General features: G+C 50.0%; 9 protein-coding genes across 9 annotated transcripts; 4 read left to right on the top strand and 5 right to left on the bottom strand.

Annotated features, from left to right (window-relative positions):
- Positions 1-758: 758 nt before the first annotated feature.
- Positions 759-3,328, bottom strand: TGAM01_v205363 (acetate-CoA ligase; the record flags this gene model as incomplete). Its single annotated transcript, XM_024549627.1, has 5 exons — positions 759-821; positions 893-1,297; positions 1,360-1,620; positions 1,682-2,844; positions 3,187-3,328. 5 exons carry the CDS (start codon positions 3,326-3,328, stop codon positions 759-761), a joined length of 2,034 nt encoding a protein of 677 aa, XP_024405660.1.
- Positions 3,329-4,385: 1,057 nt separating this feature from the next.
- Positions 4,386-4,790, top strand: TGAM01_v205362 (hypothetical protein; the record flags this gene model as incomplete). The annotated part of the gene is made up of 1 exon (XM_018807792.1): positions 4,386-4,790. One exon carries the CDS (start codon positions 4,386-4,388, stop codon positions 4,788-4,790), a length of 405 nt encoding a protein of 134 aa, XP_018658980.1.
- A 2,001-nt stretch (positions 4,791-6,791) lies between these two features.
- On the top strand, positions 6,792-7,160 carry TGAM01_v205361 (hypothetical protein; the record flags this gene model as incomplete). The annotated part of the gene is made up of 1 exon (XM_024549626.1): positions 6,792-7,160. One exon carries the CDS (start codon positions 6,792-6,794, stop codon positions 7,158-7,160), a length of 369 nt encoding a protein of 122 aa, XP_024405659.1.
- Positions 7,161-8,135: 975 nt separating this feature from the next.
- On the bottom strand, positions 8,136-8,498 carry TGAM01_v205360 (hypothetical protein; the record flags this gene model as incomplete). The annotated part of the gene is made up of 1 exon (XM_024549625.1): positions 8,136-8,498. One exon carries the CDS (start codon positions 8,496-8,498, stop codon positions 8,136-8,138), a length of 363 nt encoding a protein of 120 aa, XP_024405658.1.
- A 591-nt stretch (positions 8,499-9,089) lies between these two features.
- Positions 9,090-10,282, bottom strand: TGAM01_v205359 (replication factor C subunit 5; the record flags this gene model as incomplete). Its single annotated transcript, XM_018807790.1, has 3 exons — positions 9,090-9,438; positions 9,503-10,125; positions 10,196-10,282. The coding sequence occupies 3 exons, from the start codon at positions 10,280-10,282 to the stop codon at positions 9,090-9,092; spliced, it is 1,059 nt and encodes a 352-aa protein (XP_018658978.1).
- A 468-nt stretch (positions 10,283-10,750) lies between these two features.
- On the bottom strand, positions 10,751-11,620 carry TGAM01_v205358 (hypothetical protein; the record flags this gene model as incomplete). Its single annotated transcript, XM_018807789.1, has 3 exons — positions 10,751-10,935; positions 10,990-11,131; positions 11,189-11,620. The coding sequence occupies 3 exons, from the start codon at positions 11,618-11,620 to the stop codon at positions 10,751-10,753; spliced, it is 759 nt and encodes a 252-aa protein (XP_018658977.1).
- Positions 11,621-12,004: 384 nt separating this feature from the next.
- TGAM01_v205356 (replication factor C subunit 1) lies at positions 12,005-15,361 on the top strand (the record flags this gene model as incomplete). Its single annotated transcript, XM_018807788.1, has 5 exons — positions 12,005-12,110; positions 12,161-12,203; positions 12,267-12,305; positions 12,362-14,989; positions 15,043-15,361. The coding sequence occupies 5 exons, from the start codon at positions 12,005-12,007 to the stop codon at positions 15,359-15,361; spliced, it is 3,135 nt and encodes a 1,044-aa protein (XP_018658976.1).
- An 870-nt stretch (positions 15,362-16,231) lies between these two features.
- TGAM01_v205357 (hypothetical protein) lies at positions 16,232-17,037 on the bottom strand (the record flags this gene model as incomplete). Its single annotated transcript, XM_018807787.1, has 2 exons — positions 16,232-16,675; positions 16,735-17,037. 2 exons carry the CDS (start codon positions 17,035-17,037, stop codon positions 16,232-16,234), a joined length of 747 nt encoding a protein of 248 aa, XP_018658975.1.
- Positions 17,038-17,659: 622 nt separating this feature from the next.
- Positions 17,660-19,107, top strand: TGAM01_v205354 (26S proteasome non-ATPase regulatory subunit 11; the record flags this gene model as incomplete). The annotated part of the gene is made up of 3 exons (XM_018807786.1): positions 17,660-17,865; positions 17,939-18,021; positions 18,101-19,107. The coding sequence occupies 3 exons, from the start codon at positions 17,660-17,662 to the stop codon at positions 19,105-19,107; spliced, it is 1,296 nt and encodes a 431-aa protein (XP_018658974.1).
- Between the last annotated feature and the right edge of the window lie 627 nt (positions 19,108-19,734).

Raw genomic sequence — 19,734 nt, 5'->3', positions numbered from 1 at the left:
AAGTCCAAATGTATGCGGGACATTGAATTACACCGAAGCGTAGTCGTGGTGGGAGAAAAGACCATCAAGTACACACCATCTTCGGCTTCATCGGCGTGGGCCAATCCAGGCTGTGCAAGCAGTTGCCGGTCTTGGCTCGACTCCATATCTTCCAACATCTGTGGCGCCGTGCTAGACTGTATGAAAGCATCATCAAGCGCAATACTAATGTCTGCCACTCTACAAATTCAGCCACTCGCCCCTATTCCGTATAACTTACCCCGTTAGATCCAAGTAGATCCGAGGCAGGCAAGCCAAGATGTGATGTCTAAAAGGCAAAATGAAGGTTAACTGCCTTTCTCATACCCATAACAAACTTGTTTGATAAGCTACATATAAGTACTTCCTTTATCGTCTTGCTTGCCAAGACTGGAAGTACGCGCGTCTTCAATTGATTCCTCAGCCTGCGGGTACAAGCCTCTTCGAATGAAAGTAATCAATTTCCGCTCAACGATAAAAGTTTATTGGATTCATCGTCTCAGATATCAAGTGCTATCCCAATCGTTATATCCGCGTATAAAAAAAAAGAAAATACAAGTATTCTTCCCCCCCGATTACCCTAATTTGAAACATCAAAACGGACTTTGCGTGCGTTAATGGCCGCCGTTCTTACTTCCGACCTAATTGTACTACCAAATGACAAGCTAGATGCGAAACAAAAACTCGCTCTGACTCCTAAACTGCTTTGCTTTATTTATTTTTTTTCCTCTCTCATTTTTTTATTTTCCCTTTGATGCGTGAACAGTCGCAATGATCTTGTCGACGACGGAAGGGTCAGACAGCTGAACAAGGAACACAATGGTCAGTTACATGATACGTTGCCTAATTTTAGGGAGGGGAGCAATAAACGTACTGTTGAGACATCGCCAAGCTGATCCTCCTCGCCGGCCAAAACCTTCCTCAGAATGCGGCGCATGATCTTACCACTTCGCGTCTTAGGGAGATCTCCAATAATGTAGACGGCCTTGGGGGCAGCAAAGGGGCCAATGCTCTTTCGGACTTGCAGGACAAGCTCCTTGCGGAGAGCGTCTGTCGCCTCGTTTCCGTCCTTGATGGCGACGAAGGCGTTGACGGCCTGGCCGGTCAGCTCGTCGGAAACACCAACGACAGCCGCCTCGGCAACGGCGTGGTGCTCAATCAGAGCAGCCTCGATCTCAGCGGTAGAGAGACGGTGACCGCTGACGTTGACGACGTCATCGACACGACCTCGGATCCAGTAGAAGCCCTCGTGGTCACGGGCAGCACCATCACCAGTGAACTAAATATCAGATTGTCAGTTTTGTTTCCATCCTTCTCCCGTACACGCTAGGATGTTCTTACGTAGTAACCCTTGTAGACGTGGAGGTAGGTATCCAGGTATCGCTTGTGGCTGCCGTAGACGGTACGAGCAATGCTGGGCCATGCCTGCTTGAAGGCGAGAACGCCCTCAACATTGTTGCCGTGAAGCTCCTCTCCAGAGACAGGGTCAATGATAGAGGGCTCAATACCGAAGAAGGGTAATGAAGCGCTACCGGGCTTCATGGGAGTGACACCGGCAAGGGGAGTGATGACGTTGGAGCCGGTTTCGGTCTGCCAGTAGGTCTGCAGATCTCATACATTAGTAATCTATCATATGCTGGTCTTGTCATCTCTTTTGACTTACGTCGACGACGTGGGCGCTCTCCTTGCCAACAATCTCGTAGTACCACTTCCAAACCTCAGCGGCGATGGGCTCACCGACCGAGCCGAGAGTTCGCAGGTACTTGAAGTTGCCGCGAACGTGCTCGTCACCAGCGCGCTTGAGCAGTCTCAGGGCTGTAGGGGCCACGTAGAACTGAGTGATGTTGTGCTTCTCAATGATATCCCAGTACCTTGAGAAGTTGGGGTAGGCCGGTGTACCCTCAAAGACGACTGTTGCAACACCCAAGAGCAGGGGAGAGTAGACGACATAGGTGTGGCCAGTGATCCAACCGACGTCACCACCGCAGAAGTAGCGATCACCATCGTGGATGTCGAAGACGTACTTGCCAGTCAGCGCGGCGCCAAGCAGGTATCCGGCGGTGGTGTGCATGACACCCTTTGGCTTTCCGGTGGAGCCAGATGTGTAGAGGAGGAAGAGGGGATCCTCCGAGTTCATGGGCTCGGGGGCGATGTAACTGGGCCACTTCTCAACCTCCTCGTGCCACCACAGATCACGGCCGGGAACCATGTTGATGTCGGCGCCAGTGCGGCGGTAGACGAGAACATTGCTGACATCGGGGCACTGCTTCAAAGCATCGTCGACAATCTTCTTGGTGCCAATGAACTTGCCGCCTCGCTTACCCTCGTCGGAAGTGATGACGAATCGGGACTTGGCATCAATGACACGGTCGCGGAGAGCGTCGGCAGAGAAACCGGCGAAGACGACGGAGTGGACGGCGCCGATACGGACACAGGCCAGGATAGCAACAACGGCTTCGGGAATCATGGGCATGTAGATGGCGACGGTATCGCCCTTCTTGATGCCGGCCTGCTTGAGGACCCAAGCAACCTTGGACACATCACGAAGAAGCTCGCTGTAGGTCACGTTGCGGCCCTCATCGACCTCGTCAGCCTCGTAGATGATGGCAACGCGGTTGGGGTCCTTGTAAGCATGGCGATCAACGGCGTTGTAGCAGGCGTTGAGCTGGCCCTCGACGAACCACTTGACATCGCCCTCAGCGAGGCTGCCGGCGGAGACGGTCTCGAAGTCGCGAGTCCAGGTCAGCAGCTCGCGAGCTGTTCGGCCCCAGAACTTGTTGGGCTCGGTGATGGATTCCTTGTAGAGCTTCTGGTACTCCTCTAGGCCTGTGTAATTTTAGAAGCGGTCAGCACTCCGGGTCTGCATATCCTAAAACCGCGTACCTGCGCCAGCCGTCCGGACAGACGGAAAAAACGCCGTTGGTTTGACGCAATTCCCGGACGTCCGGACCAGGTCGTGGCATGTGCGCCGACACCGGTGCAGATACTGCTGTTTTGAGGTGATTTTGGAAAATGATGCAACTTACTGCCAATGTGGGGTTTGCTAGGGTGCTCTGTCGAATGGGTGAAGAAGAAAAGACATGTCAGCAAGATCTACTCAAAAGCAGCTAAGAGCAGCTGGCTCTCTCTATCGGAGATTTCGAGGGGCTACTAGCGGTGGCAACGTACTGGCGAACATCTTCTGGGGAGGCTCTGTTGCGCGCAAAGTCAGTCTCAGCTTCAAGATATCACAGGACAAGCTGCGGAAAGCGTTCTTACGGAAAGTCTCAATCTCGTGGGCCTCCACGACGACTCCCTGGTTGTCGGCCATGGCTGTGAAGATTGGCGATTTTGCGGCTGCTGCGCGTGTTTGTGCGTGGAAAAGGTGTAGAAAAGGTCTTGGAGGGGTCGAGCGGCAATACGCGCTGCAGAAATCCGGCGGAGTGCGGGGTAGCTGTAAGGTCGCGGTACCAGTACTTGGTGCTACGTTGCGGCTTGTGGAGAGTCTCCCGCGCTGCAAAAGCCTAGAGGGTGAGGTTGTCGCGGATGCGCTGCGAAGCTTGGGGCGAGCAGCAGCGGTCGCTTGGCGAAGACGTTGTCCCTGTCCGAGTCGCAATGGCTCGGAGAAGAGGGAGCAACTGGAGACGGTGCCAGGCAGTGGCAAAGTCGTCGCAAAGAGAAGCAGACGGGATTCTCTGAGTGTCTTCTGGTGCTGGACTGGTCCAGAGGTGGTGGCGCAGATTGGAGATGTGAAGAAAAGAGCAAGCAACAGGGAGGCGGAAGAGAAGAAGGAAAGGCGGCGGAGGGTGGAGGGGGGTCAAATTGCTTTATAGTCCTCGCATTTGGGTCTGGATTCGCGATGCTACCGCCTCAAGGGATTTTGCCTTCTGGGATAGCTACCGACCTTGACGCTCACTAGCCGGCCTCCGTCTGTGATTCTTATGGAGCCCATGCCGTTGTAGTAGGTATGGAGCGTCAATCTTAGTTTCGTGGCTCCGTCGTCTGTACGAGCGAGTACACGATACCAGGACCACAAATTCTCCATTTCCCGCGCTTTGCAGGCTTACTTTTCAATATCGCTGCAAGCATGTTGCAGTGGATCATGATGATGAGGAATTTGCTATCTGCCTCGTAGCCTACTAGTAAATGTTACCTACGTGACTTAGCAATGTTGAGCAGTGGTGGTTTATAGTAGGTGATGCCCTGGTCTGACTAGAGGCTTGATGTTGCGAGAGAGACCACAAAAAGAAGGGAGGCCATCTCGACCATGGCCAGCCGGCATGCCCACGGGGACGTCTAGAGTCTGTTTTGCTTTCCTTTCCCCGACTTTCCCCAGGCTGATCCTCCCGCAAATTCCCTCCCCAGGAATCCTTTAGCGCGGGCTTGTCATGTCCTATGCCGTCTTAGAATCCATCGCCGCAGCGCCACGTCTCGTCCTTTTGGTGTCTCAAAGGCCTCCCTCTCGCCCTGCGAGACGGCGCTTGCCCCGATGGGCCGGGTGGAGCAGCAGCACCTCCGTTGCCCCGAAGCGCGTGGCCAACAAGAATCAGAGGCCCTTCCGTAAAGGGGTCAGACAGACCCAAAAGACCCAGTGGCCGTCCACAAGTCGGAAGGGCGCGGCTCATCAGGGTTCGACCGTTTGCCAGCAACTGCTCGGCCGCTCAGATGCCTGGTACGGCGCTCTTATCGCCTTGTGCCATGTTGCCGGCGCCGCACCCACTTGTCAAGCAGCGAGACAAACGCCTGTCGCCCGAACCGAAGAGTCCATGGAGATGAGCTTTCTGATGTTCTGAGCAATTCTGACAAATTATCCTCGGGATATCTGTTCTCTCCCCTCATGCCCGCACATGGACATTGATTTCACATTTCATACTATCTACCTGTGCCTCATGGCTTCTTACAGTATCCTGTGGTCACAACCCTCCGCAAGCCGCCTCCTTGGCTTGATCCGTCCTATCATGCAGAACCCATGACCGGGGTTCTGAGAGTTTGCAGCTCTCGAGTCGGCAACCACCAATTATCGCGGATGCTGAAATTGCTACCCACGATGTGCTCATGCTAGCTGCATTCATCCCGGACACGGTGAATAAGCGAAGCCCCCCATCTAGGCACTACGGAAGACAATTGCTAGGGTAACACTGGACTATGGAGCCCGTTCCGTGCTGCTACGATGGACTGCCACGTTATAATTCAGCGAGGGTTCTCTTCGGCGTCCATGGGTGACTGAATCGGGTCCTGCTAGAAATTGGGGGTCTGGGTGGGTGCCGGCTCCGATGTACAATATCCGCTGCCTCGCACGTCACTAAGAACTACTAGTACCTTAGGTACCTAAGAACTACAAATCTCCTGTTCTCCGTACCGAGTTATCCGCGCGGGGGGGGTTGCTTGATTGAGTACCATGTACGGAGTGCTGAGAAATGAATCCGCAGAAAGGGGGAACAACTGCTTTGCGCAGAAGATAGAAGATCAACTCAATGTTGTATAATAAGCAGCGCCAAAAAATAGGTAGGCGGTGGTTCTAAAATCCTTCGATGCTACTCTGCCTGACGCCGCCCCTCTTTTACCCTTCCTTCCACCCATCCACTCCGTTGTTGCAGCGAAACAGTTACCCTACAAAAATCTAATCAACGCAGAGGCTGCTACCAACGCACCCAACCATTCGGTACGGATTATGCGTTATTAAAAGTAGCCTGTTTCGCCGAAGGTGTGGCCGTTTCCTGGATGGTCCATCTGCTGCGCGGCCTGGAGCGGTGTTGTCCCCGTGAAAGTCTTTTTCCCGCATTGGCTGGTAAAGGCTGGTGATGTAAGTTAGGTTGAGAATACTTTGCTCAACGCAGGCTACCATTTGTGGACTCTAGGTACCCATCCAAGGTAGCCTCGCAGACAGCCGGTTAAATGGCGAGACGTCCCGAAGATAAATGAAGAGCACCAGGCTATATGCAGGTTCACGCGCAACATATGGCCTGCGCTATCCTACGCCGCCCTGACTTGGGTTGCACCACTGCGACTTCATAAATCAGACGGGAACTGGTGTAGCAAAATCAATTGGATATGTCTCATGCGACACGACCTGACTCGAATTCCAGCTCCTCTCTTGATAATTCCATTGACATGTGAGTACTGATTTATATTTATTCGCAATATTGGCTACACAACAGCCACTCTTCGAAAGCAAAACCACTCGGGTTGGCGTTACCCGCTTTCAATCTATCTCATCGGAGCTAGGAGGCTTTATCCAAAGACGAAAGACAAGAGGTTTAGGATCTTGAACCAGATCAAAACAGAATGAGGAGAAGAAAAAAGAGATGGAGCCGAAACCAGAAATGCACCAGCAACTACATGGTCTAGAGAGTTTTGTTGAAACACTTGCAATGTTGCATCATTTCCCTAGCAGCAGTCACAATGTGGGGCTAGCTGCTCATGCTACCGTACCTACACAAAACACTTGTGAGAACGGTGGGACAGGAGAAGCGCAGTAGCGTGACGATTGCAGTGAAGTAGCTATTCTATACCGAGTAAAATAAGTTTATATACTGCCTAAAAAGTTTTCTTGTATTTTGGGATAGGTTGTGTATATCGCGATGTTGTTTTTGGAGTCGCGCTGTAAGAAGCGCACAGCCAAAGTCGAGTTGAGGTTCGACTATCTCTCGTTGATTTGACTTGGCTGTGGACCTCGACTTTAGCTGTCGATCTAGGTAAGCAATTATGTGTTTTTTGTCGCAAATGCCTATGAAAAGGCACTAGAAGGTACATGGCTGCTTATCTAGATACCTTTTGTTAGATACACATAGAAAATGCCTATGAAAAGGCAACAGAAGCTACTTGCAATCCTAACAGGTCCACAGCCAAAGTACGGCTGCTGCTTCACTGTTCAACCTCGCAGAATGGACTTTGGCCGTGGGTCTGTAAGACCCCAGATATCTTCTGATGCCTTTTCATATGCGTTTCCTATATATTTCTTATTACAAAATACATATCTCCTTATTTGGATCCGCAGCCAAAGTCCAATCTGCGAGGTTGAACAGTGGAACAACAATTGGACTTTGGCTGTGGGCCCGGTAGCTCCATACCCAAAGTCCAATTTTGCGAGGGAATACGATACTATCCATATAATATTATTTTATATAGATTTGCGTGTGCACTTGTCAATGAAAGATATATAGTTGCTTACCGCCAAGAGACCCCCAGCGACATCTAGTTTGCGAGGTTCGTGTAGACTCAAACAGCAACCTGACCTCGACTGGCCTCTGAAAGCGCAATATATTCGTTTTATCACTTCTTGAAACGATGTGCAAAGAAAGTAATTAGTAGAACACTTCATCTTTACAAGCTGCCGCAGGTTCCTCGAGTGTGGAAGGTTCTTGAAGATTTAACATATAGCCCCTGACTCATTCAAGCAATGAGAGCCTATGGATTTCGCAAGTTTGCAAGGTTCATGCATATTCAATAGACAATCCCTGACCTTTTGACTAAATAAGAGCCTATATATTTCGCAAGTTTACATGTTCGTGCAGATTCAATGCGCAATCCCTGAAATCTGTGGACCTTTGTAAGCCTAATTCAACTATTTAGCAATTCTAAATATGAAAATATATAGAAAAGATTTAGTAGACTACTTTATACTCTTCATATGCATGATCTCAGACCTTCGCGACGCCTGTGGTGAATTGCGAGTGTAATGTGACTGCTTATCAAATTTATATGCGAGCATATATTAGAAACAAGTTGGTGCAATACATTACATCTCTATTTATGCACGAACCTAGAAAAATTGCGAGTTTGTATGTACGAACCTACCATAGAAAACTTGCGAGTTTATATGCAACGGTCTTTTTAACAGCGCATTCCCTAGGTTAGCTTCCCGCAGGCATCTACTTATCTTGTATATATACTATCTATTTGTTTTATGTTATGTAACTATATAAGGTAGAGATGACTGAAAACTCTACTTTGTCTTTTGCTTTTTAATCCTTTAGTGAAAGATAAGCTTGAATAAGAGATAAAGCGGAAGCTGCTTTTGATGCTTCCAAAAAGTAACTCCAACTGCAGCGATAGCCGAAAAAAAGTAACAGAAAAAAAAGAGTTGGTGATCAGAATATAGATAAGTATCCTTTTGCACAAGATGCTCAACGCCAATCCTACACCACTGCGCCACCGGGCATTCTGGCGTCACCGACGTCTTCATCTTCAGCAGCAGATTCTTCGTCAATATAGTCGAAATCGCCCCCATCACCTCCTTCAAATGCCTCGGCAGCAATCTGCGCAATGTGTTCATCGCCATACTCTTCGGTTTCACAGCTATTAGCAGTAAATCTTTGGTAATGCGTGGTTTCTTTCCGGCCACACTCGAACCTCGAACCGTGATCCGGACGCCGCGAGGGCTGGAAGCTGGGCCGATTTAACCCTTGCATAGTCCTAGAAACGCTTTTATCTGCATCTCTATACAGGTCGTCGCTTTCATATGAGCCTTTATCAGCTTCTCCGAGACTGAGTCGTTGCATGTCTCTACTGGCGCTCTTCAATAAGCCTTCGTTACTTTCCTCAGGAGCCGAAAACTGCAGACACAATCGGATATCTTCGATCGAGCCTTCATTAACTCTCACCTGTAAAGTCTATGTGTCACGCCCGGTGTTCTCAAAATCTTCTTCATCGTGCTTAGACATTGCTTGTGCTGTGAGGGCGACTTTGAGTTCTGCTCAGTTCATTCGCGTTAGTATATATCGCGATAACGCGAGGCGTAGTACTCATAACCCATCAACGATACACTCACAGCTTCAGTAGTAAGAGTAAGTCTCTTCTTGACCCGTGCCGAGATATTGACTTGTTAGCTTGTAGTCCCATCTTGAGCTGGATTGTGAGAGAGTTTACATAAGTAGATAGTATATTTTATTTATTTGGATATTGCGCCCTTTTGTCAAAGATTTTGTTGTTTATGCTTCAAAAAAATAGGTCATGAATGGTTGCATTCACCAAATAAATACTTCCAACCAATGCGCAACACAATGTGGTAAACATTTAAAAGATGGCCAAACAAAGCCTTCCTTTCACCTATTTTTGTAATACTCCAAACGCCCCATAACCAGATGCGAGAATCACATGTCCATGCTCATCAGATACATTTCTAAGATGCGCATAAATTTGGCCACAAATGCTTCCAGATGAAAGATGACCTTGGTGCCAGTCTTTATTCGGTGCTCGTAAAAGGCAGACCACTTGATGACCTCTCCTTTCAGCCCATCGTCAATGAGACCCAGCAACTTGAAAGTGAGAGTCTTGAGAATGGTCGTGGGCGGGATGCAGTGCGTGAGTAGGTCGTATAGCTTGGCGCGCACCTGCAAGATCCTTGCGGGGGTGTGTTCCTCGATGATCTCCTTGGCGATCTGGCCGATTAGTGCCTCCCAATCTGCAGGCGGGATAGGCGTCGTGTCTGTTACTTTCTCACTGCGGTACAGAGTTAGCAACGAGCAGGAAAACGGAGCAGTTAAGCTGTCTGGCTCCCACTTACTTTTGTGCATGGACGGCCTCGTACATTAGCAATGCACGACGAAGATTTCTGCCACTCTCCACAGCTATTCTTTCATGCAGGCCTTTGACGACTTCCCAGTTCTCCTTCTTTGCCGATTGCGCAAGCACGTCGCAGATTTCCTCGTGCGTCGGAGCAGCAACTCTGACAAGCAGCGTTCTTGAACGAATTGGTGCAATGATATTCGCTGTCGAATTTGCCAGAAGAATCAGACGCAAGTTTGGCGAGTATTTTTCCATTGTACGACGAAGCGCCGCCTGGGCATCTCTAGTGAGGTGGTCTGCTTCGTTGATGACAACGACCTTGAATCGCTGCTTTGCGGACTGGTCTACCTGTTGCGTCTGCGCCACCTCTTTCAGGAGATCCTGCACGACAACTCGATCATATTGCCCCACGTCGGACGGCGTGATTTCCAGGTGGTAGTTCGAAGCGACAATGTTGAATTCCAGCTTTCGGTTGCTGGACGTCTGGAATACTCGTGCGTCGATCTTGATCTTCTCTACACCAGGGCCGAACAGCTCTTTCAGTGTTGCCACTATTCTTGTTTTCTTTCCAGCTCCTGATGGGCCGTAGACTAGAAGATGCGGGAAGTCGCCGCTCTGAGCCTGCATGAATGGGAGCGTTAGCTTTGTCATCGTGAAGTTGAATGTCAATTGGCATGGACGAGAGCCGTACGAGAGACTGAAGTCGGTCTGAAAGCTCTTGATGGTATGAAAGAGCCTCCAAGGACCGTGGGCGATGCTTGTCGACGATGAGAGCCATTGCGCCGGTAATTGAGCTGATGTGCTGATGGGTTGCAGCGAAGCTTCAGGATTTTGACAGATTGAAGACGCGTCGTCGCGTTAAGTGCTATAGACTGCACCGAGACCTTTAGTGGGGTGCTGCCTGCCAGCCACTGCCTAGCCATTTACCAGACCAAAGCGCAGAACGAATGCCACATCGAATTGATGCAGCCATTTGAGCTGTCTGGTATAGATCAATGCGTTCCAAAATATGAATTTCTTCCTAACACTCTACCTTTTGTTGATTTTCAATTGCTAATTATCGATAGTTCTATAGTATCTAGAATGCACATTTGTATCTGATACTATGAGCTTGGTGGGGTTAGAGCTCTGCAATCTTTGTGCCTGCATGCTCGTCACTCTTTTCATTCTTTCATCAGTCGGCTTTTATTTCATATATACAAGATTTCTATGGTACATGGAAGTCATCATCTTTTTTTATCGCTACTCATGAAGATCCAGAGGATGCCGATGGGCTTCCGGCCTCTGTGGCTGTTGTAGAGGGCGATGCCTCAAGGAGCTCTTGAGGGACAACTTGCTTCCTGGGTCTCTTCAGATCCTCCAGCGTCACACCATCCAGCTTGGTGATTCCAACAACAGGAGCATCTCCCTTCTTCACAAATTCCCACTGGCCTGCATTATAGTTAGCTTTGAGCCTGTAGTAGAGAGAGGAAAGAGGTTGCTTACCTGGAAGCTTGTTGCCAGCCAGCCGGAAGGCGTCTCGAACAATTTGCTCGTGGATTCGGCCTTTGATCTCAAACAAAACTTGGCTGACTGCCATTCTCGTAGCCCAGTGGTCGAATGAACCTTTTCCTTTTCCCATACGCATCTATTTCAATAGTTAGCTTGCTGCCGCCGCTCGAACAAGCGTACATTCGCTTCGCACCTCGTTACCGCTGACGTAAACGCCAACATTGCAGCATTTCCTCTTGTAAAGGCGGTATTTCTCTCCTCGAAGTCGCACTTTAATCGTATCTTCTGCCATCTTTAGCGACTTGGCGCTGATTCTTCGGTGATGGTCCACCATTCGCAGTCCGTAGTCGCCCCAAATGACAGTCGTGCCCTTCGTTGACCCTCCAGTCGCTACTCGGGGTCGGCCCTTGGCCATTTTCTTTTTTCGGTTCAGGCTGGGTTCGAGCCATGTGCCCATCATGGCGGGGCTTGTGGAAAAGGCTCTGCCATTCTGAAGCAGCTGAGCGGCGCCGAGGACCTTGGACTGGCGCTGGATGGGGGCCCTCAGTTGTCGCAAAGGCGTGGATGCGGAAATTCTCAGTCCCTGGAAGGCATTTAGCAATGCTGCAGTGCCATTGGACCTCATGGCGTCGGTTTTGGCTGCTGATCGAGGCTTGTCTGGAGATTGTCGCACCGCTGGGGCCTCGATATCTTGAAAATAATCCCAAGACGGCAAGCGCCAAAATCGCCGGCGCAAAGCGGGGCCTGAGATGTCAGGCCAAACATTTTCTGCTAATTAAGCTCAGGTCACGCACCTCGCGTCAGCTTCGCGTTGCGCCGCAGGTGGCACGTCACTGTAATAATTTCTAGGCTGCTCCTTCACTCTGCACGCCGCTAAACCCGCGATCAGGCAGGCAACAGCGCCCAGATTGTACCAAAAGAGGGTCTTTGTAGGGCTATATTTGTTCCTCTTCTTTGCCATCTCGTTTTTCTTTCATCGTTTTCTTTTTATACCGAGCAAGAAGATACAATGCCTGATATTCGGGCCTTCTTCACGCCAAAGGGTGGTGCGGCCGCCCCCCCAAAACCTGCGGCCGCCAAACCAGAGCCACCAGCGGCCAAAGGCAAGCGAGGAAGTAGGTATTGCTGAACCATGAGACTTCAATTGATACTTACCAATTTATAGAGAGCCGGAAAGTTGTTGAAGATAGCGAGGATGAAGCTGCAGAGTAATATTGGCCTCCGCCTCAGTATCGCATCTGGTTCACGCCCCACCACTAACCGGATTACAGAGAGAGGAAACCTGCGCCTAAGCCCCCGGCAAAAAAAAAGTATGTATTGTTGCATTATTTTGTATTTTGATTGAAATCCACTAACATCAATTCAGAGAGACAGAGCCTAAAGGGGTGGCCATATCTGCCGATGATTATTTCGCTTCTTCCAAAGACTCTAAAGCGGCCAAAGCATCGCCAACACCCAAGAAAAGCGCCGCCAAATCCACAGTCGAAATTGACGTTCCTGTTCGATCTAGTCCGCGAAAGAAACCTGCAGCAAAGGTAGCTGCACCGGAGGAAGACGAGGAAGAAGACGTAGCCCCTCGGTCCAAAAGAGCCAGGACCTCGTATAAACCGGCCCCCGTTCACGATGATGGGGATGCATATATGGAAGATGGCGATGAGGATGCCGATGACATATTCGCTGCTGACGCTAAGGGCCGCAGAAAGGGTGGAAATGACGAATATGAATCGGAAGAATCTGAAGACGAAGTTGTTCCAACATCCAAAGCACGAGGGCGAGCTGCTGCATCTGGAAAGAATTCTGCAGACAAACCAGCGTCCAAGGCCGGAAAGAAGCGAAAGTCCCCGGAGCAGGAATCGGACGAAGAGGAGGAAGAAAAGCTACCTCGGAAAAAACCTACAGCGAGCAAACCACGCGCACCCAGAGCGAAGAAAGCAGACGAGCCCGAGGACGAGAATATCCAGAACATCTTAGATAGTGTGGCTACTGTAAGAGCGCCGACACCACCACCTAAAGACCCCAACGTGAAATTCGATTGGAGAAAGGCCGCCGCTAGTGGCGGTAATGCTTCTACACAACCCGCTCAGCCTGCTGGCGAGCTACCGGAAGGCGAGGAAGAGTGTCTCAGTGGATTGACCTTTGTCTTCACCGGTGTGTTGCAGACTATTGGCCGCGATGAGGGCCAGGCACTGGTTAAGCGATATGGCGGCAAAGTTACTGGCCAACCCAGTAGCAAAACCAGCTTCGTCGTTCTCGGAGACGACGCTGGACCCAGCAAGTTAGCTAAGATCAAAGCAAATGGTATCAAGACCATTGATGAGCATGGCCTTTTCGACCTGATTCGCAAACTTCCGGCATTTGGTGGTACAGGCAAGGGCGCTCAAAAAGCACAAGAAAAGAAGAAGGCAGAAGAAGAAAAGGTGAAGCAGCAGATTGCGGAAATGGAGGCGGAAGAGAAAGCAAAGAAGCGAGAAGCAGAGAAAGCAGCAAAGAAGAAGGCCGCAGCTCAAGGATCAACGAGCAGCCCTGCGGCTCAACCTGCACGAGCACCCGATTTGCTTCTCACTTCCAAATATGCGCCGACACAGCTCAACCAAATATGCGGCAACAAGGCGCAGGTGGAAAAGATTCAAAACTGGCTTCGAAACTGGCCAAAATCAAAAAAGTACAATTTCCAGCGTCGTGGAGGAGATGGTATGGGAGGCGAGCGAGCTATCATTATATCTGGCCCTCCGGGTATTGGAAAAACCACGGCGGCGCATTTGGCGGCCAAGCTCGAAGGTTACGATGTCCTGGAGAGCAATGCTAGTGATACACGAAGCAAGAAACTCGTCGAGGCTGGGGTTAGCGATGTCATGAACAATACGTCTTTGTTAGGATTCTTCGCCGGAGATGGCAAATCCGTGGATAATGCCAAGAAGAAGATTGTCCTCATTATGGATGAGGTTGATGGCATGTCGGCTGGTGATCGCGGAGGAGTTGGCGCTCTGGCCAAATTCTGCAGGAAGACAGAGGTGCCGTTGATCCTGATCTGCAACGAGCGTAGATTGCCAAAGATGAAGCCCTTTGACCATGCTGCGTTTGATATTAGGTTCAATCGTCCGACGGTCGACCAAGTACGCTCCCGCATCATGACAATATGCCACCGAGAAGGCCTTAAACTGCCACCGCCAGTTGTCGACGCTCTCATTGAAGGAAGCAATAAGGATATCCGCCAGATCATTAACATGATTTCCACGGCGAAGCTTGACCAATCATCGATGAGCTTTGATCAAAGCAAAGCCATGTCTAAAGCATGGGAAAAGCATGTCGTCCTAAAGCCGTGGGACATCTGCCAGAAGATGCTTGGCGGTGGACTCTTTGCCCCCGCGAGCAAGGCGACCCTCAATGACAAGATTGAACTCTACTTCAACGATCATGAGTTTAGCTTCTTGATGATTCAGGAAAATTACCTCCGCACCAAACCCATGGCCGTGGGTGGCAATGGATACACCGGTCGAGAAGCCACTTTAAAGGCACTCGAGCTCTTTGACCAAGCTGCGGAGAGCATCAGTGATGGTGACTTAGTGGATCGTATGATCCACGGGCCACAGCAGCACTGGAGTTTGATGCCTACACATGCTATCTTCAGCACTGTAAGACCTGCCAGCTTCATCGCTGGCCAGCTGATTGGATCTAACTTCACTTCATGGCTTGGAAACCACAGCAAAACTGGGAAGCTGGGTCGATATATTCGGGAAATTCACTCTCACATGCGACTCAAATCATCTGGCGATCATACCGAGGTTCGACAAGAGTATCTGCCTCTGATGTGGTCCCAAACAGTTGATCGCCTGCAAAAAGAAGGTAGTGAAGCCGTGGGAGAGGTGATTGACCTGATGGACAGCTACTATCTCACCCGAGAGGACTTTGACGCCATTCAAGAGCTGGGAGTTGGTCCAATGAGGGAAGAAGATGTCAAAATCGAAACAAAGACAAAAGCTGCCTTTACTCGAACGTAAGTACTGCGTGTCCCATCGTAGATTTTTTCTCTTTACTTACTGGATATAGATATAATTCTATGAATCACCCACTACCATTCATCAAAGCTAGCAATGTGTTGGCTCCAAAGAAGCTCGCTAAGGAGGCGCCAGATTTGGAAGAAGCCATTGAAGAAGCAGATGACGCTGAGGTGTTGGAGGCTCCAGATGCCGAAGAAGATGACGAGATCGATTTCAAGAAGGACAAATACATCAAACAACCAAAGGCTAAGAAGCCATCAAAGAAGGCTGCGAAAGCCCAGACCGCAGATGACGAAGACAGCGAGGAAGTGAAGCCAAAGGGCCGCTCCAAGGGCAAGCCTACTGCAAAAGGAAAAGCAAAAAAATAAAGACGCGAGCATGGGGTAACTTCTCACCAGTCAGTCTCACGCGTGTAACATATAACTAGGGGAGAATTGTATGTTCTATTATCAACAGGCGAATGTAATGTTGCGAGGCGGTCATTGCATGTTAAAAAAAGAAAAGAAGAAATGGAACTCCAAGGCGGTACAGCAATCTGCAAGCATCAAATTAGAGGAGGAATCATTTGTGTTTCATGTCATTCGAGCATCAAATGTTACGACTGTTGATGTTTTAGAAATCGATTTCGTTTTTGGCCGAGTGGGATGGTAATTGTAGAAATAGGAATCATTCAAAGTCACAAAAATTTCTGGGATGTCATAGGTATGCATTGTTCCGCTTGGAGCGGTTGATTAGAGGGCGGCTCATCACCAGATAGCCGCTTAGATGACGCAAAGTCGTATATACATGTATGTTATATCTGTTCATACAGATGATTCTCTCTCTTTTTCATCCTCTTCAGTCTCACATTCATGTGTCCAACTTTTCTGGAGTGTAACCCAATTGTAACCCTTTTCCTTCGTCCCTCTTTCTCAAGGTTCTTTTCCCGAACCCACCATGCAATATGTTGTCATGTTTTTTCTTTCTTTTCAAAAACCGTCATCGTGAGAGGAGCATTATACATTTTTTGATTTCGTGACCCAACGCCAAGCCAGCGCAAAAATTCCGGTAATAGTACAGGTGAAAGAGGCGTTGCAATGATTTTTATTTCAGATCATTTCCATCCACGCTTCTTTAGGTATCCTTTTTTTGTCGAGTTTTTCTTCTTCTTTATGTCTTCGATTTGGAGTGTCTTTGAAAGATGATGCTTAGATAGAGAGAGAAGATTTCTTTTTTTTTTTTTCCAAAATATTAACTTCTTAAGCGTTCTTAACGACGCCGACCTTGGCAGCACGCAGAACACGGCCGTTGAGCTTGAAGCCCTTCTGCTGCACAAAGAAGACAGTGTTGTCCTCCTTGCCGGGCTGAGGGGCCATGAAGGTGGCCTCGTGCTCGTTGGGGTTGAACTTGACGCCATCGGGCTCCAGTCGCTCCAGGCCGTGTTTGGCCAGTGTCTGGATGAGGATGTTCTCGGTCATCTTGAGACCCTCATAGAAGTTGGCGAGCTCCTGGAGGTCCTCGTTCTTGTTCTCGGCTTTGAGCTTCTCCTGGGAGACGGTAGACAGGGCACGGTCGAGGTTGTCGACGCTGTCGACGAGGTCCTTTGCGAACTTTTGGATGGCGAAGTCGCGGGCGGATTTGACCTCACGTGCTGTGCGGTCCTGGAGGTTGCGGAAGTCGGCGACGGTGCGAAGGCATTTGTCCTGTAGTAGGGAAATGTTAGTAAGGGGGTAAGATTGATTCTGAGGGATCATATACGAACCTTCCAGTCACGAGCCTCAGCATCCTTGGCCTCGAGATCCTTCTTCAGCTGAGTGACAGCGTCAGTCTCGCCGTTCTTCTCTCCCTCTTTGGCCTCGGCCTTCTCCTCGGCCTTGGGAGCCTCCTTGGACTCTGTAGACTCTTTGGATTCGCTGTACCACCGGCTGGCGGCAGGCTGGAATGATCTTATTGAGACGGCGGGAGCAGCAGTCTGGAACTGAGGCCGCAATACAGCTCGGCTGGCGGCGATGCTCGGCGTTGAGCGCAGCGCCCTGGAAGAGGTGGCAATGGCTTGTCGGAACATTGTGAAAGAGAGTTAGGGAGATGTGAGATCGGTAGAGCGCTGGAGAATGGGCCAATTGGGCAAAATGGAGAGTTGGACGGCAATGAGGTTTGCTATATGAAATTATACGCTCGGCGCCTTCGATGCTCTTCTATATGAGGGGAGCCCGCTATAAAAATTCCATTGCGCTGCATGACTGGCCCGCCCCTCCGGCCTGCACCGGTTCGGTTCAGCCCACCCAGCAAACAGCCGGGGCGGATCATTTGACGGTCCGCATTTCCCAGCTTGTGCCCAGCAGCTTCCATGCCGCAAAAAGTGGGCAGAGGTAGCCGCTACTGTTTACGGCATGGTTTCGATGGCCTCTGACTAAGTACACTATACCTACTTTGCAGCCTTGACTGCGGGCTACGTCGCGCTGTGTCTACCTGGAGGGACAAGCGAAGCTCGGATCGAGACTGTGCATCAGCTTCAACTTCCACTTCCACAACTCCATCAACCGCCCATTCGAGCATCAGACGAGCGTTTTCCGTCTTTCTAGCAGCAGAGACATAGAAAGCCGTATCGATTCGACCATCTAAACAACCCTCCGCCTCTCGCAAACCCCTCCCGAAGCTCTCTCTCGATTCCAGATCCATCTCCCACCATGGCCACCCTGGTCAAAGAATCCCCAGAGCTGGTCAAGGCGGACCAGAAGCAGGCTGCGGCAGAGCTGGCGAAGAAGGATCCTAGAAAGGCGGAGGCTGCGTTTAGAGAAATCATATCAAAGGCACCCGCGGCCACCTCAGACGCCGCTACGCGCGAGTACGAGACTGCGTTGCTGAGCTTGGGCGAACTCTACCGGGATGAGAAGTCAGTAGCAGCGGCGACTATTGCACTCCATTGTGCCTTTATGAGGGCTGAAGTGAGCTAACCTCTCCGACAGGAAGACTCAGGAGCTTGTAAACCTGGTGCGGGAAAGTCGGACAGTATTCTCATCCTTTGCCAAGGCCAAGTCCTCCAAACTGGGTATGTCATTTTATGCTACAGAACTGAAGAGTTATAGCTTGAGACCCCAGTGTGACTGATGTGTGATGTTATTATTTAGTTCGTCAGCTTCTGGACTTCTTCAAAGACATCCCCAACAGCACCGACGTCGAAATTGCCGTCACAAAAGACTGCATAGAATGGGCCACCGCCGAGCGCCGTGCCTTCCAGCGCCAGGACCTCGAAGTCCGCCTCGTCACCCTCTACATGTCCAAGCAAACCTACTACGACGCTCTTACACTCATCAACGGCCTCCTCCGCGAGCTCAAGCGCCTCGATGACAAGCTCCGCCTCGTCGAAGTACAGCTCCTCGAATCTCGAGTTTACCACGCCCTGGGCAACATTCCCAAGGCCCGTGCCGCCTTAACAAGTGCGAGAACGAGCGCTGCCAGCGTTTATACCCCGCCGCTGCTGCAGGCCAACCTCGACATGCAGAGTGGAATGCTCCATGCTGAAGATAAGGACTTCAACACGGCATTCTCCTACTTCATTGAGGCACTGGACGGATATCACACCCAGGAAGAGTCTGGCAAAGCCCAAGCTGCGCTGCAATACATGCTCCTCTGCAAGATCATGCTGAACCTCGTTGAGGACGTCAACCAGCTCATGGCATCCAAACAGGCCGTCAAGTACGCCGGCAAGAACCTCGAGGCCATGAAGGCCATTGCCCGCGCCCACGCAAACCGATCCCTGGAAGAATACGAGCGTGCCCTGTCAGCCTACCGCTACGAGCTCGGCAGCGATACCTTTATCCGCAACCACCTCCGCCGGCTCTACGACGCCATGCTGGAACAGAACCTTATCAAGGTCATTGAGCCCTTCTCACGAGTCGAGATTGACCACATTGCCAAGATGGTGGGCCTGGACACCCAGCAGGTTGAGAGGAAGCTGTCACAGATGATCCTCGACAAGGTCATTATTGGTGTTTTGGATCAAGGTGCTGGCTGCCTTATCATTTACGACGAGACGCAGAGGGACGAATCGTATGACGCTGCTCTAGCAACGATTGAGAAGCTGAGCAATGTGGTGGATGTGTTGTACACTAACCAGGCTTCTATGCTTGAGTAAAGTTGGAGAAGAAGAAAGAAGAGTACCATGGCAATGGAGGAGGGAATGATGGCTACCTAGACAAACGGGTCTCGTATTGTAATGTGTCAGTCAAATCAGGTAGATTAGGCGTTGGTTTATCGAAAAGACCCGTCCGTTCCTACTGAAATAACCCATCTTACCTATAAACCGCTTATGATGAAGGGAACTCAGACAAAAGGCTAGTAGTTGTCAAGTGTTTTTGTTCTCTACTCATTCATCGTGCCGTAACTCATTCCGTAGAGATGAGGCAATACAGAAAGAAGTATTCTAGATATCCGTAGGTAAAAGTAACACTGGTGGTACATCCAAGTACAGCCCCCTAAAAACAGAAGAGAATCCTGCTCTCCCAATACATGTTTGCGTGAGAAACAAACAACCAGAGCCGCTTGAGTGGTATCTTTTCCCTTTAAAGACAACGTGATGGGAGAAAAAGCAAACCAAGCCAAAACCGGAGCCGACCGAACCAGAGAATAAATCAAGGAAAAAACAACCATCCTGTTTCCAACGCCACGCATGCATATACATAATTCTCTTTTCATTCCTAATCCTTGTTTTCCAACACCGGTGAAATGCCATGTCAAAATTTTAACACAAAAAAGAAGAAGA

This window comes from Trichoderma gamsii (assembly GCF_001481775.2).
Source record: "Trichoderma gamsii strain T6085 chromosome Unknown Scaffold_16.2, whole genome shotgun sequence".
In the NCBI taxonomy this organism is placed as follows: Eukaryota; Fungi; Ascomycota; class Sordariomycetes; order Hypocreales; family Hypocreaceae; genus Trichoderma; species Trichoderma gamsii.
Note: the sequence above shows the minus strand (reverse complement) of the source record. Positions and strands in the feature narration are given on the sequence as shown.